The sequence below is a fragment of the Macaca mulatta genome, chromosome 9 (assembly GCF_049350105.2).
Source record: "Macaca mulatta isolate MMU2019108-1 chromosome 9, T2T-MMU8v2.0, whole genome shotgun sequence".
In the NCBI taxonomy this organism is placed as follows: Eukaryota; Metazoa; Chordata; class Mammalia; order Primates; family Cercopithecidae; genus Macaca; species Macaca mulatta.
Window position 1 is genome coordinate 21147309 of NC_133414.1, and position 16686 is coordinate 21163994.

Below are 16686 nucleotides of genomic sequence, written 5' to 3' on the forward strand. Positions count from 1 at the left end.
AAATGTTAGGTTAAGGGGCTCATTCACATTCCTCAAAAGTTACTCTTCAGTTAAATATAGCTATATTTGTCTTTGTCTTTAGTGCCGATCACTGTTAACTGGAAGGTATGGTATCACAGCCACTTGTTCTATTTGGTTGCATCATAGAGTGGTTGAGATATTGCACCTGGAAGGTATCTATTAGAGACAACTGTAGAATAACAGACAACTGTAGAATAATACCTGACTCTTGAGTGGTCTTCTCTAATGCCCGTCTCACCAAATGATTTGTCTCCCATTTGACCTTTCTAAGACAGGTAAAACAGATGTTCCCAAAGTGCATATGAAATTTAGCATTCTTCCTTCACCGATAGATTGTCTAAAACTCCTAGAAGTTTTTTATTGTATATATTTATGGTGTGTGATGAGAGATGGCTTCTCACTCTCCATTCTCAGCCTTTTATACTAAGAGAAAGATCTGATTATTGATTGGTGCCAAAGCACCTGCTCATAATTTCTGTAAATAACAGCTTTCCACACATAGGACCGATGATGACTTTCTCTTTCTCAGCCTACACCAGCTAGCCAAGAATATAATGCATGTCCTATAGTCTGAAATATTCGTTATTTCCTCTGTAATTTTAGGGTTTTCTGGAGAAGAACGTGAGCATAGGTGAGTCTGAATCAGATGTCAGTGTGTTGAATACCAACTAAAAATGGTGGACTTAACCCTGTAAGGCGTTGGAGAACCATTTTTGAGCAGAGTTCTTCCTTTGGGAAATGTGTGCTGGAAGAAATGTAAATGTTGAATTAAAAAAGGAAAGTATTTAATAATACTGGGCCTAAAGTTAGAAGTCAAGAGTTGAGGATTTGAGGAATGCTTTAGCTATTAAATAAACGTGCAGTAAATATGGACTAGAGCTATCAGTGAGCAATAGCATTAAATTAGGCCAAGTACACAACCTCGTCCAACATTGCATATAATTGCGGCCACGCTAACACAGATATGTCAGACTGGGAACTATTGCACCATCTGGAAATGATTAAACAGGAATGAATCTGTAATGCACAGGGGTCCCTCTGGGTTCCAGGGCTCATGGCAGGAAAAAAAATGGCCAGCAACCACCCTTCCTTTTTATATTTTTAATATATTTTATCACTTTTACATACGTTTTAGATTATTGGGGGTTATATGAAGGCAGTAAATTCATCATGTATGCAATTTCAGTCATTTGCAGTGGTATCACTATTTATGGATATGGAGGAATTATTTAAAATCCCGGCAAATATTGATGTTGGGTAAAAGCGATAACTCTTTTGGGGCCTCTTAAGACATTCTGTTTCTTCAGATCCTATTTTCTTTCAAGTCTGCAGCCTCTTTATGTGCTGGGGGAAAGGAAGGACTCTGATAATAGGGTTTTCACTTCTCCACCTCCATCTCATCTTTCCTCTGAATGACGTTGCCCATCATTCACTGCCTGGCTATCTTCTCCAAAACTCCTCTATTATTAGTGAGTAGCTTCCTGCTTTCAGGTAACCTGCCTCTGGATGCATGCACACATATTTGTACAAATAACATATACATACATATGTGCATTTATGTTTGTGTTAAGTTTGAATTTTTTCCAGCTCCCTCCTATGTTGATTTTATTTAGCTTTGGCCTTAACTAGCTGCAGTTATTCACTTTGAAAATAATTATCACTTTGTAGTTGGCATCTCTTCTCAGATACTTGTTAGCTTCCACATTGGACGTAAGTTCTGGAAAGTTCTCCATTTTCTTCACTCTTGTCTCTCTGTCTGGCTTTTGACTTTTTGGTCATGGCCAAACGAGCCTTCTTGATTTCTTTTACTACATGCACTCTGTGTACTTTTCCTCACATGCCAGGACTTTCTGAGTCTTTAGACAAATAGAGGTCATGTTCCATCTTTCTAGGAATATTTAAGCTGTTAAATATATGGAAATGAAATAAGATCAAATTATTCTTTTCTCTGTCCCCATTACAGAGGATGATTTTTTAAACTAAAGAAGAAATTAATATTTGTATACTTTATGAGGGGCTCTTATGGAGACATAACCACAGTTATAATTCACAATAACGTGAAAACAAGAGTACTTATAATTGCAGCTACTAAATTATAATAGTTTCCCCTCATAGATTTTTTTTTGTAATCTTTTTGAATGCTGTTAATAAAATGCCTCCCAGAGACAATTACCCATTTGTAACAGGTGTATTATATTTTACAATGAGCATTTTTACTGTCTATCACTGAGTATGACAATATTTGGCAACAACATAATTTCTGCCCTTTAAAACTGAAGTTCTACGTGCATATCATTTTTCTTTCAAGACAGACAATTTTCCTTTTCTCTAAACATATTAATCATAAAGATAAAAATCCATCAGATTATCCTTGGGCACTTTAAGCTTTTATGGAACTTGTATGAAATTCATGAGAACATTTCATTGACTTTCACTGCAAATTATCAGTGTGAAATAATTTTTATTGCTATAAGAAATATGTTTCTACTGCTATGCAAACATTAAATGAACAATGAAACTTAACGTCTTGTGGAGGACAAAGAAACACCCACAATGTCAGGGATTGGAACTGTCTGCATAGCACAAAGTGAAGTGATGGTAATCAGAGACATGTCTTGGTTACTACGAATGTCGAAGTTCCTAAATGCCAGTTCCTAAATCCCTTATCCTAGGTGTTTTTCTTTTCTTAAATATTTTCTTTTGCTCTCTTATAAGATCTATAGGAAACAAAAATGGCAGGTTTATTCATATATATATATACACACACATATATACATATATATATATATGCATGCATATACAACATCATTTGCAAAAGTCCTTTATGTAAAATCACATAAAACTTCTGAAGCAATTGGTAAAGACCTGTAGGATGCATATGAAATAAATGACAGAATTCTTTACTTAAATATAAGTTTATATTCAAATATATTAGAAAGTTTGTTTTTTAAAGAGCTTTCCAGTTTCTGTATTGTTAATCTATCCTTTTACTACTTATGATTTAGTCCATGGAAAGAGTCAATGAAGTCAATGAAAGAATTCTTCAGTTCATCCATTTTGATTATCTAACTTCATATTAATTATCAAGAAAAGTATAATTCCTATTTAAACCATTGATGTATTATTCATCAATGTAAGAAATGTTGATTGAACACATACCTCATGCCATTTACTCTGTTGGGCACTAGGATGTCAGTGTATTCTCAAAGATAGGTTAAAACTTGTCCAATATGATTTGGAGTGTCCAAGCTCTATTTGAGTCACAATTTTGAGCAAAACATGAGTAAAGGCCTGGTGAAGATGCTATAATAGTAATATAATTACAATTTCCTGACAAAGCCCAAGTATAGCTTTGATTGTGGGATTTTCTGTTGCTTCAGAATCCTTTTTCTCAAAACTAATTTGTACACTAATTCCCTAAATTCTAAAGCAATATTTCTTATTTATTCATTTATTTAGAGATGGAGTCTCGCTCTGTCACCCAGGCTGGAGTGCAATGGCGTGATCTCTGCTCACTGCAGTCTCCACCTCTTGAGTTCCAGTGATTCTCTCACCTCAGCCTCCTGAGTAGCTTGGATTACAGGTGCACGGCACCATGCCTGGCTAATTTTTGTATTTTTAGTAGAGATAGGGTTTCACCACGTTGGCCAGGCTGATCTGGAACTGCTGACCTCAAGTCATCCACCTACCTCAGCCTCCCAAAGTGCTGGGATTATAGGCGTGAGCCACTGCGCCTGGCCCAAAGCAACATTTCTTAACCTGTTTTCTGCTGAAACCCATGCTAGCTGATGTTTATGTGCTTGTCACATTAGTTGCACAATGTAAAGACAAGAGAGTGAAATTGTATATATTGAATAATGTACAATTTCAGGGTAAACATTTTATTGTACATTTTAGGCATTGGATTACTGCATATTAAAAGGGATTCAGAGAAATTAAAAAATTAAAATTTTAAGAGAAAAGTATCAAATATGATGTACAGACTGAAATATATGTTGTAAGGGATATTGGTACAAGATAGATAGACAGACAGACAGATAGATAGAAGATAGCTCAATACCAATGTTGGTATTTATGTGTACCAATATTAGTATATATAAATAAAATATGTCTAAATATGTGTAGCTGTATATATAGCTGTGAATGCACACCCTTATTCCTTACTGAAGGAAGCATATTTGGTGGCGTACAAGTGAGTGAGAGTAACTTTATTGCTGGAACAGCCTTGAATCAGCTCCAATATACAAAGAATAAATCAGTTGCAAACAATGGCATGAGATACACTTTATTGCTGATTCCAACACACTTGAAACTTGGGATCCTCCTTTTGAGAAACACTCCCTAAAGCATATAAACTAAGCTTTCATATGAATCTCTTTGTTCTTCTCACCCCAGCATTAGGTCTGTATAATACCCCTAATCAGATGTAGCTTGAAAACTGTTGACTTAACAAAAACAAACAAACAAACACCCTTAAGATATATAATGAGTCATCTTGTCAAGATGAATCAGCGTTTTCTTGGAATGTCTTTATTTTCTCATCTCTTTCCCTCCATCACAGTCACCAACATTTCTGAGTGCCCCTCTACATTTCTTTTGTACATCCCTTCATCCTTTCTGATGGTACTCTTTGGGGAATACGCAAACGACACTATCAACACAGAATGTACTATTTTCATTTGCTTTCCTGATCTAAGTTTTATTTTTGCACTGAGCATGTTAGGCTCTTCCGCACAGTAACTGTCTCACGTAATGAACGACAACATGAATTTCCAAGGAGGCTAACTACTGTTGGGACCGACCTGAAAGCATTTCCCTTGCACAGTCACCAGCCTTGCACCTCAATGCCATTGGTTTTTAGCAACCTGACCAAGCAGCTCACTGGGCATAGTAAGAAATGGATCAATGTGCTTGATCAAGGCACAGTACATTTATCAAAGTGTTATGCATTTACTTGCTGGATTGCTACATTCTCAAATAAATTTGGAGAAATTAGAACATAGAAATTTTAAGAGAATCACCAAATATTAGGTGTTGGTTACAATGTAGGTTCTAAGGAATATTGGTGGTGATATATATAATATATATAGACATATTTTATATATGTATATATTTTATATGTGTATATATTCATTTTATATATATATATATATATATATAGGTAGTGAGATATCTATCTATAGATCTGTCTTATGCCTTTGCAGGGATGTTCCTGAGAGAACTTCTATGAAATCTCTGATTTGGAGTGTACCTTAAAGTCAGCTTCCCAGGGAACCTGACTTATAACACTCTAAATGAATCTAGTTTAAATTAAATCTCCTCTGAATTGCTCCTCAAATTTTCATAAGACAGATCTATAGATAGATATCTCACCACCAATATTGCTATTTTTATATATCAAAGCTAATACATGTATATATACAGTGTGTGTATGTCTCTCTGTGTGTGTATATGTATACTTTATATTCTACAGCAGTTTTAGGTTCACAGCAGAATTGAGAAGAAAATTTCACATATACTCCCTGCCCCCACCCTCATCGTCTTCCCCGCTATTAACATGCTGCACCAGAGTGGTACATTTGTTACAGTCAATGAGATGAACCTACTTTGGCACATTGTGGTCACCCCAAGTCCATAGTATACATTAAGTTTCACTCTTTGTGTTGAAAGTTCTACGGATTTTGACAAACATACAATGATATGTATCCAGCATTATAATACAATACATATAGTTAGTTTCACGGCCCTGAAAATCTCCTGTGCTCTACTTTTTCATTCCTCCTTGCCCTATCTCCCACCCCATAATTCCTGGCAGATCTTTTTCCTGTCTCCATAATTTTGCCTTTTCTAGAATGTCATATCTTCGAAATCAGACAGCGTGTAGCCTTTTCACATTGGCTTCTTTCACTAGTAACATGCATTTAAGGTAGTGCTGAGGTTTTTCAGAGTATTAAAAAGAGAACAACGAATGTTGTTCTTATTTTACAGAGTTAAAGGAATTGTATATTATTATCAGCTCCAAAATATAAAGAATAAATCAACTGCAAACTGCAACATGAGATACACTTTATGGTTAATTCCTCCCTCCCTTCCTCCCTCCCTCCCTGCCTCCCTCCCTCTTTCCCGGCCTCCCTCCTTCCTTCCTTCCTTCCTTCCTTCCTTCCTTCCTTCCTTCCTTCCTTCCTTCCCTCCCTCCCTCCCTCCCTCCCTCCCTCCCTCCCTCCCTCCCTTCCTTCCTTCCTTCCTTCCTTCCTTCCTTCCTTCCTTCCTTCCTTCCTTCCTTCCTCTTTCTTTCTTTCTTTCTTTCTTTCTTTCTTTCTTTCTTTCTTTCTTTCTTTCTTTCTTTTCTTTCTCCCTTTCTCCCTTTCTCTCTCTTTCTCTTTCTTTTTTTCTTTCTTTCAACAAAGTTTTGCTCTTGTTGTCCAGGCAGGAGTGCAGTTGCACTGTCTGAGCTCACTGCAACCTTTGCCTCCCGGTTTCAAGCAAATCGATTGCCTGAGCCTCCTGAGTTGCTGGATTACAGGCGTGTGCCACCACGCCAGGCTAATTTTTGTATTTTTAGAAGAGACGGGGTTTCACCACGTTGGCCAGGCTGATCTCAAACTCCTGACCTCAGATGATCTGCCTGCCTCAGCCTCCAAACTGTTGGGATTACAGGCATGAGCCACCATGACCATCTAGCCACACTTCTTAAAGCATGTATATGGCAGAGTGCATCCAAGTCGAAAGATAAACATAGTACATCTTCCAGGAGAATTAGTTTATTTGATTACCTAAAGGAAACCACTTATATCAAAAAGTATGGATTTATAGTAGAATACAGAGTTTTCATTAGGTTAAAACAAGAGACAAAATAAATATGGAGTGAATGAAGGACTGCTCTTGGCTAAGAGACTACCTAGACTCTCCATAGGAAGCAAAGTCATGTTCTCCCTACATCAGAAATATTTCTTTAGAAAATTTGAGGAGCAATTCAGAGCAGATTTAATTTAAACTAGATTCATTTTTATGTTTGGAGAGTGTTACAAGTGAGGTTCTCTGGGAAGCTGACTTTAAGGCACACTCTAAAACAGAGATTTCTTAGAAATTGTCTCAGGAACATCCCTGCAAAGGAGGGGAGGAAACAGAACTGGGCATCTGCCTGGTGGCAGGTGGGGTTTAGCTGTGATGCAAGTGCAGTGAGAGCCTCCACTGATACCATGGGGAGCTCTGGAGCTGCACTGGCTCTTTGTAGATGTCTTACCTTGAGGCATAGGGCCTAGACCATCTTATCTCCAACTCACCGGTCAATGAATGGAGCTGTTCCCAGGAGGTGGTGTAACTCTGGAGGGCAATTCCTGGAGCCTGACTCAAACATGAGCTGTCATCTGGCAACCTCCCAGCAGCTGGGGGAATGGACACCTTGATGTGGATGGAGGAAGCCGGGCAACAAGCCAGTATGCACTATAGGCAGGACAAGCCCAACAGAGTCTTTGAAAAGAAGGGTCTAGAACAAGTGAGTTCTGAGTATCATTCAATAAAAAAAAATTTGACATTTAATGCAATGGCTACCTCCAAAAGGAGAAATTTTTATTTTTGCATATCCACTGTAAGAAAAAAATATAGAGAAACACACACACACACACACACACACACATCATTCTGAATAGGAACTGGGAAACATAAGAAGTCTGTGTTTGTTTTCAAATAGAGACATTACTTTCCTCATTTTTTTAAGACTTAGCTAAGTCATAGATATATTACTAAAGTTGGTTCTAGATTCTTGTTACATGCAAAGAATTTGTTAAACCTTTTCGACCTTTGGTGAGCTCGTAAAGATGAAAGTTTCATACATAAAATACTTTAGAAAAAAAGATTTTCTGTCCTTCTTAAGTGTGAGATTAATCTAATGAAAAGTTTGCAGAGAAACTATTTATTTGACCATGGGCGGGTACTAGAAGAGCTATATATAAAAGTATAAATATTTAAATCCAATTTACTTTCAAAGTTTGAATTTATAATTTGTACATTGGAACTTTGCAATTTTATATGCTGCTGTGATCTCAGGCAGTTAGGTTAAAACATGATAGCGATGTCTCCAAGTCATACATTTATCTATCTCCTACTTAAATATACTGATTTCTACGAACATAGGCTTCCTAAGCACAGCCACATGTATCCCATATACGTAACTTTAGTCATAGGGTCAGAGTCTAAATTCCTTCTAGATATATCTTCACTATTGGTTTAGTGAGGAGGGAGAGGGACTTTCAAATCTCATTTTTTAAATGAACTCACTATATCATCTTTACATATAATACAAATTATTCTCATACAACCCATAAATAAAAATAGTTTAAAATGTCAAGAAAACAAAATATACCATTCCTGAACTGGCCTCCATTGTTACCTGGCTCTATAGTTTCCCCTTAATATATTGTTGAGTCCCTCACTAACTAGCACAGGGACAATACAGAGTGTAAGAAGCATCCCACTAATCACCAATTAGTGAAGTCCTATATATTCACATATCTTCTCTGACCTTTAGAAACATCAGATAGTCAACACTTAGCAGTCAGCCTCTGCTTTAAGTTTGGCTTAATGTGGACTCAAACATTTGCTGCAGAAAAGTTTCATGTAACCAAAGTTTATTACACTAGCATTGAGTCTTTGGATATTTAAAATTTGTGGGCTTCAGGGTCTTCATTTGTAAAATGAGTTGGTTGGATTTGAAGCAGGCTACCTTCAGGATTCCTAGTGTAACATCTTAGATTACGCTATGATTTTATCTGGCTTTAGATATGGCAGCACATGGCCTTTCACCTGTAGTGAAGATTCAAGGACGGAGTGCAGTGTGACAAAACCATAGCAGATCTCTACGTCTGTGGCTCAAACCTGGCCAGGGTCTCAAGAGCCAGATTCCCTGGGTGGGGGCCACTAAGAGACAGTAAATAAATGATACTCTGATATTGTAACAATTCCGTTAAATTCTAAAATTGTGAGTGCATCTTTCCAAAGTTTCTAATTTACTGCATGAAAGTATCTTTACTCTTGAGCACAATCTGATTTAATAGTCCAATTGAAGGCATAGAAATCAAAATGTCTTTTTTAATTTGAAGGTGTCAGTTTCCGTGTCAATGATGCGTTTTTAAAAAATATTGTACCTGTAAGAATGGCCATAATTAAAAAGTCAAAAAGCAATAGATATTGGTGCGGATGTGGTGAAAAAGGAACACTTCTACACTGCTGGTGGGAATGTACATTAGTAGCACCACTATGGAAAATAGTATGGAGATGCCTTAAAGAACTAAAAGTTGAACTGCCATTTGATCCAGCAGTCTCACTACTGGGTATCTACCCCCCAAAAAAGTGATTATATGAAAAAGACACATCCATATGCATGTTTATAGCGGCAAAATTCACAGTTGCAAAGATATGGAACCAACCCAAATGCCCATCAATCAGCAAGTTGATAAAGAAAATGCAGTGTATATACATCATGGAACACTACTCAGCCATAAACAGGAATGAAATAATGTCTTTTGCAGCAACTAGGATGGAGCTGGAGGCCATTATTCTAAATGAAGTAAACCAGGAATGAAAAACTAAATATTGTATGTTCTCATGTATAAGTGGGAGCTAAGCTATCAGGATGCAAAGGCGTAATAATGATATAATGGACTGTGGGGACTCAAGGAGAAAGATTCGGCATGTGGTGAGAGATAAAAGACTATATATCGGGTACAGTGTACACTGCTCAGGTGATAGGTGCACCAAAATTTCAGAAATCACCACTAAAGAACTTATCAGTGTAACCAAAAACCACCTGTTCCCCCCAAATTATTGAAATTAAAATAATTTTTTATGTTCCTGACATTATGATAAGTCATATTATTGAATCACATTTGCCTGTTTTGTGGGCTTCCTATTAATCCTAATTGGAAATTAATTTACTTCGATTAACAAAATTCATTTTATACAGTAATAAATGCAACCTGTAATGTCCCAACACTGGATGGAGGGAAATTCCCTAATGCCGACATGACTTGACCTGCTCTCTTTTTTAGGTCCTGTCCCAGCGCAGCCATCACCCTGTGAAGCTGATCACTTTTCTTGTATCTACACACTCCAATGTGTCCCTCTCTCAGGGAAATGTGATGGACATGAAGACTGCACAGATGGATCCGATGAAATGGATTGTCCTCCCAGCCCCACCCCTCCACTCTGTAGTAACATGGAGTTCCCGTGCTCTACAGATGAGTGCATCCCTTCCCTCCTGCTATGCGATGGAGTGCCTGATTGCCACTTCAATGAAGATGAACTCATCTGCTGTGAGTTACTTTCACTAACTCAGTGTGTCAGGGAAGGAATGCTGCTTTAGAATGAGAGAGAAGGCTCCACAGATAAAATGAAGTTCTCTAGAGCCTTACTGTGATTGTATCATTAATAACACAGCTTCCTGTGTTATGTTGCAAAACAAGGCATCTGTCCTCTGCTTAGTGTTTCTAGAAACACCGTGTTTGCGGTCATGCTAATTTTTGTTAAACCTATCTATTTCCTTTCCCATTTACATCAAATCATTGATATGGAAGATGCCATTATGTGTTTTTATCTCATTAACGTGTTTATGGAAGTGGTTTGAAGAAATTCAGTTAGAGTTTCTTCCTACCACAAAGGTTCATGAAGATGGCTCAAGTAACGGGCATATTGATAGATATTTCCTTTTTGATCAAGTGGCAAATATTGATTTTAATGGATCTATATAGTTAAGGGTTGGATCTGGATCGTTACCTGAGTAAATGTCATGTCATTAGGAGTTCATGGGATAATGCATCCTAGAGACATGGGTTTGAATTTCATCCCTGTCACTTACTATGTGTGCAGTCTTGGGGGAAGTTATTTGAGCGCTACCAGTTTTGTTTTGTCATCCAGGTAATGAATTCAGTAATACCTAACTTACAAGGCTGTGACGATTTGAGCAGATGCATGTAAAATCCCAAGCTTTGTATTCAGTACCTTTGATTTTTAGTATAATAAGCTAGTGTCAGGTAGGGAAGGAAGAATGTTAGGTAAGAAGTAATTACACACATCTTAAAGTGAGTACATAATCATGGTGGTGTCCAAACGCCTAGCATTTTGTTTAGTTATTTGCTTGCTTCCTTACTTATTTTATATTTTATTATACCATATTATATTTTTGGATTAGTGCTGCAGTGATAGTGGTCCATAAACTATATGTTAATGATCATACTTTTTGGAATAGTAAAAGGCAGTTTGAAATGTAACTACAAGAGGAGAACATTGAATGAGTCTGGGTGCAGTGGCTCAGGCCTGTTATCCCAGCACTTTGAAAGGCCGAGGTAGGAGGATCCCCTGGGCTCAGGAGTTTAAGCCCGCCTGGGCAACATAGTGAGACTCCATCTATACAAAAATAGCAATAATAATAATAACCAGGTGGGGTGGTGCATGCCTGTAGTCCAAGCTACTCTGGAGGCTGAGGTGGAAGGATTTCTTGGGCACAGGAGTTTGAGGCTGCAGTGAACTATGATTGTGCCACTGTACCACTGCACTCCAGCCTGGGGGACAAAGTGAGAATCTGTCTCAAAAAAAAGAAAAGAAAAGAAAAGAAAAGAACGAAAGAGAGACAAAGAAGGAAGAGGGGAAGGGAGGAAAGGAGGAAGTGGGGGAGGGAAGGAGGGAGAGAGGGACAGAAAAGGAAGGAAGGAAAGGGAAGGGAAGGAAAAGGAAGGGAAGGGAGAAGGAAGGAAGGAAGCAAAGGAGGGAAGGAGGGAAGGAAAGGTGGAAGGAAGAAAGCAAGGGCTATTTCAGGGACCTGTGTAGTATGGGACCTCTAGAAATTTGGAACAATTGGAAGAGGAGTAAAGATGAATGAAAGAAAAGAGAGATGACCTTGGGATGTTTAAAGGCTTTAGCCTTAAATCAGTGAAACTATTTTCCTGGTTCAGACTAACAAATTGGTTTTCCAACTCCCTGTTATTTCCTACCTGTATATTCTCTCTGAGATAAAGTCAACCTGTCAGGTCTTATAATCTTTTCTTAGAAGCAAGGTAAGCAAATGGAGGTGAATAGAAAAGAGAAAGCCTGTCAAATTACTTATCCCTGTTCCCATCAGAGCTCTAATGTAATTTGGCTGATAGAAATCATATTAAGTTCAGTATAGCCATATGATATTTGGCTTCAAATAAGACTGCTATTTAAAGAGAAGCTTAGGGAAGTACTGTGTCCTTATAATGCTAGGCATTCACTGGAAAAATGGAGTTTGCCTAGTCCTATGAATTTCTGTTCCAAAAGGGAAATAAGCCCATGTTAGGAATAGACGGGGGACAAAATTCTAGAACAAAATTATAGAATAAGAGAATTTAGTGGTCAAAATTCACCAAACATGTGAAGATATAATGGTCTTTGGGGACTTTCCTATTGGTTTAGAATGTGATTTTGTAAACTCACATTCATTCATTCATTTATTCACAAACCTCATTAAGAGCCTAACTGATGCCACATGTTATGTTACATATTGATGAGACAGATAGATATGACACTTTCAGAGCTCAGGCTGAAGATGTGCTATACATTAGTGAAGGAGGCTAGTCAGTGAAAGTGAGGAATACTATATGATCAATCCTATGACACAGACAAGCACCTCATGTTAGAAGGCACACAGGGAACTCTCTATGGTGCTAGGGAGTCTTTACATTCTCACGAGAGGAGTGATTACACAGCCAAACTTGGAAAGACAAATAGTCATTGGATGAATAAAGCAGAGATCTGGATTCAAGTGAAGTGAAGATTGTTCCAGGAGCAGAGAACAAGTCGTTAGAGTGAAGCATATTTTGTGTTGCTAGAGCAGAGCCTGTGGTTGGAAATGTAGAAAGAATCCTGGAGAGTGAAGCGGGACCCACATCTTGCAGAATCCTCACCCCCGTGCAACCATGCCAGTGCTACATAACGGCACTTAAGTTGGATATGAGATGGATTGCAGTGAGGAAGAGGGACTGGTTAGGAGATGTAAACAGTTCAAATACAAAGCAATTGATTAGACTTTAAGGTAAAGATTATTAATAGACTTAAGGGATGGTCAGGTGATGAGGAAGAGAAAGGAATCAGCAGTGACTTTCAAGACTGTGCTTTCAGGGATCACGTCTATAGTTTGCTACTAGAGAAGTTTTTCTGAACACATAGGGCACCAGAAGCACAAGGAGGAGGTACAGCCTTCTCTCCTGAACATGAAGCTGGCTCTTGGTCTTGCTTTGTTCCAACTACCATTTGCCATTGATTATGTCCTTCTCTTCCTTCCAGAAAGTAAAAGGGAGAGAATGTAGTCTGAGTGATTTTTGTTAATCAAAAAAGAAAAGAAGGACTTCCAACTTTCTAATTTGGACATCAGGTCAGCTAATGTACCATTGCTTGAGCTAGGGAAAATAGGAGAAGAACATGTTTGGGGAAGATGTGGCTTCAATTTTAGATGTGTTGTATATGATACCTGTGACCCGTGCACATGAAAATGTTCAGAATGTGTTTGGAAGTGTATATATAAAGCTCAGGAGAGAGCTAAAAATAAGATAATATAAGGATGCATGGCCATCAGCATATGATTATTGAAGCTGTGGGTGTAGATGAGATCAAAGAGAGAGGAAAGAGATAAAGTGGCAGGCAGAACCTGAAGGAACAGCTAAAAGACTGTTTAGAAAAAAGCAGACATTGAAGACACTGAGAAGATGTGGTCCTAGACATAGTGGGGTCACAAGAGACTGAGGATCTTAAAGGCAAAAATCCTTTAGTTTCAAAATCTTCACAGGTTGAAATGTTTCTGAGAGATCAAATAAAAAAGGGCCTAAAAAATATAAATTGGAAAAAGCCAAAAAAGTGGTTTTTGATGATTTTGGAGAGAGAACTTTTTATGGAGTGGAAGGGCAGAATTCTGAAGCTACTCTTTTTTAAGAGCAAATGGGAAATGTCAAAGAGGGAAATCAATTGTAGATAACTCTTTCAAGAAGTCGTAATTGGAGTGGAATGCAGGAAAAAAGAATTGGTTTCTTTGATTTCTGTGGCTTTCTCATGTTTAAATGTTGTAGGACTAAGGATTTGGAGATGTTTACAATTTTAGACAGGGAAGTCAACAATAATAGATGTTTACAGGCCTTTATTTTTGCAGAAATAAATTTTCTAGTATTAGAAATGTTTAGATAAACCTGTGAGTTCAACATTTAAAAACACTTCATATTTGAATATTGTCTTTCCATTGGAAACATTAATTTTTCATGGACTGCAGCAATATAGTGTTTATCAAACATATCTCCTTTCCCTAAAAAAAGAAAAGAAAGAAGAAACATGGTTAATTATATGGAAGAACAGCACAAAACTAGAAACACTCTTTTCACTGATATTCCTCTGATAGCCATCTTCTATTCACCAGGAGAGTTTCAAGATTTCATCAGCGGTTGTGTCAGTCAATATCCTGGCAAGAAATAGTTATTGATATTGCATAAGTTGAAAAAATATTAATAAGGGGATTGTTTATTAGAGAAATAGTATGCATAGCAAAGCCATAAGAGATAGTAAGAGTGAGGGCTTTTATCACCTACAGACCAAAGAGTGTGAGAGGAGGTTCAGTTACCTGAGCCTAGAGTGAGAAGGGAGTACATGGTAAGATGTTTAGTTAAGGGAAGCAGTTAGTCCATGCTGACCTCAAAGGGTCTCTTCACTCCATATTAATCTGCTGGTGGTGTTACCCATTGGCCAAATCCAATCATACACCAGAAGTTTAAAAGGCTTATTAATGTATCCTTATCGTCCAGCCTTCCAGGGCCCAGATGGGGAGAGAAGGTGGAGAATAGATCAGGAGAAGTACATGGAAACTATGCATCAATGACAGAACAACTGTGAAAAACAAAGGGCATAAGTGGGTGTTTTACCTCCTTTCCGATGGTAATGGATATGTCCTGTGAAGTGCATACCACTTCTGGTGATTTGGAATGGGTCACATTCCTAAGACTTGTGGATCACACCTTATCAGCAATATTTTTGCAATTGGCTTTTAAATATGTTAGCTATGATCTCAACATCCGATAGTGCTTTTCAACAACAGTGTGAAGATTATTCCTCTGCATTTACCTGCTTCATTTCTTACAACAGTGTTCCTCAGTTTTTTTCAACATTAAAAATCATGGTAATTAATCTGTTTTAGGGAGGTATTGGAGGAGTAAATGAAATTGATATGGTAGAGTGCATAATACACACAATAAATTATTATCCTTTCCCCATTAAATTATCTCATAGTTTCATTGAATATTATTTAAACTGCTAAGATACTTTAATAAGAGTACTGGTTGAATTTAAATCAAGAATAAAATAAATATCTATCCTGCTATATGTTAGGTGTGTGTGCCCTGAAGGGCTTGTAGCCTTCATTCTCATGGCCCAAGACCATAGTTTCTCTGCCATTAGAAATATTGATCTGCTGCATATAGATTTTATTTTACTAGAAAATAGGTGTACATCCATAGGCTTACTTTATGTTCAAATATATTTTCCATGCAGCAACTATAACCAATTGAGAAATTTTGCTTTCAGGAAGTAGTGCCAATGAACCATTCATAAATTGTTTAAAGTATCATCAACCTGAGTGAATGAGCTATGTGGCACAAAATGCCCTGTGTTACTTAGCCTATTTTGGTAAGAAAGAATACCAATTTCTAGGATGAGAAATGTAATAACTGTTTTTGTTTGTTTCTTTGTTTGTTTTTAAGAGCGAGTCTCACTCTTTTGCCCAGGTTGGAGTGCAGTGTCACAATTGTAAATCACTGCAGCCTTGCCCTCCCAGGCTCAAGTAATCCCGCCATCTCAGTCTCCCAAGCAGCACAGGCATGCTCCACCAGGTCTAGCTAATTTTTTAAAACAAAATTTGTAGAGGTAGGGTCTTGCTAGGTGGCTCAGGCTGGTTTCAAGCTTCTGGGCTCAAATGATCCTGCCGCCTTGGTCTCCCAAAGTTTTGGGATTACAGGTGTGAGCCACTATGCTCAGCCAAATAAGTATTTTACAGATTTTAAAATACAATGTCTGAAAGAGAATGTACCAAAAAATAGATATTATTCATGGAAGCATTTTGAAACCCGAGTTTTCTATGAATTTTATGTATGAATTTTTTGGCTTAATATTGGAATTATTCTATGTCGTACATATATTAATAAAGAAGGAAAAATAGAAAGTAAATGGCTCAGATTATTTTCCTATATTCAGTACAATGTTATTTGCCTTATGGATGCCAATAAATATTAGATGCATTCATAATTTATTTGCCACCTACTGTTAAAAGAAAATTTATGAATATTAAATATAATGTTAATGCTATTTAAAATGCAACAGAAACTAATATTTTGTTTATAAATTTCATGAAGCCAAAGTCAGTTTTTAACTATCTAAACTGTTAACTTTCTAAGACAAAAGTAAAACTTTTTATATTGAAAACATTTATTTTCTGATTTTTTAATGTGTTTCAACTGCATTTGTGCCAAAGTTGTGAACTTATATCATTTACAAGTTAGAGCTCGTTATTATACAGTCAATTTGAAAACAAGTTACCAGTCACATTAGAAATTGGATGAAGAAATATGGATAAATTCCTATCTCCCATAGAGGAAGGGTTCAAAATATATGTTTTCAAGAAGA

The 16686-nt window shown here is 37.2% G+C and overlaps 1 protein-coding gene and 1 non-coding gene across 6 annotated transcripts in view; both read left to right on the forward strand.

Moving 5' to 3' along the window:
• MALRD1 (MAM and LDL receptor class A domain containing 1) overlaps window positions 1–16686 on the forward strand; it is a 732448-nt gene that overhangs the window by 536836 nt on the left and 178926 nt on the right. For all 5 annotated transcript variants that reach the window (XM_028826041.2, XM_077945484.1, XM_077945481.1 and 2 more), the window contains one exon: window positions 10068–10331. In XM_028826041.2, the coding sequence (XP_028681874.2) occupies window positions 10068–10331 (264 nt within the window). The remainder of the gene's footprint in view (window positions 1–10067; window positions 10332–16686) is intronic.
• On the forward strand, window positions 13137–13350 carry LOC114670261 (small nucleolar RNA U3). Its single transcript, XR_003719734.1, has one exon. It is a non-coding gene; the product is annotated as a small nucleolar RNA U3 (small nucleolar RNA).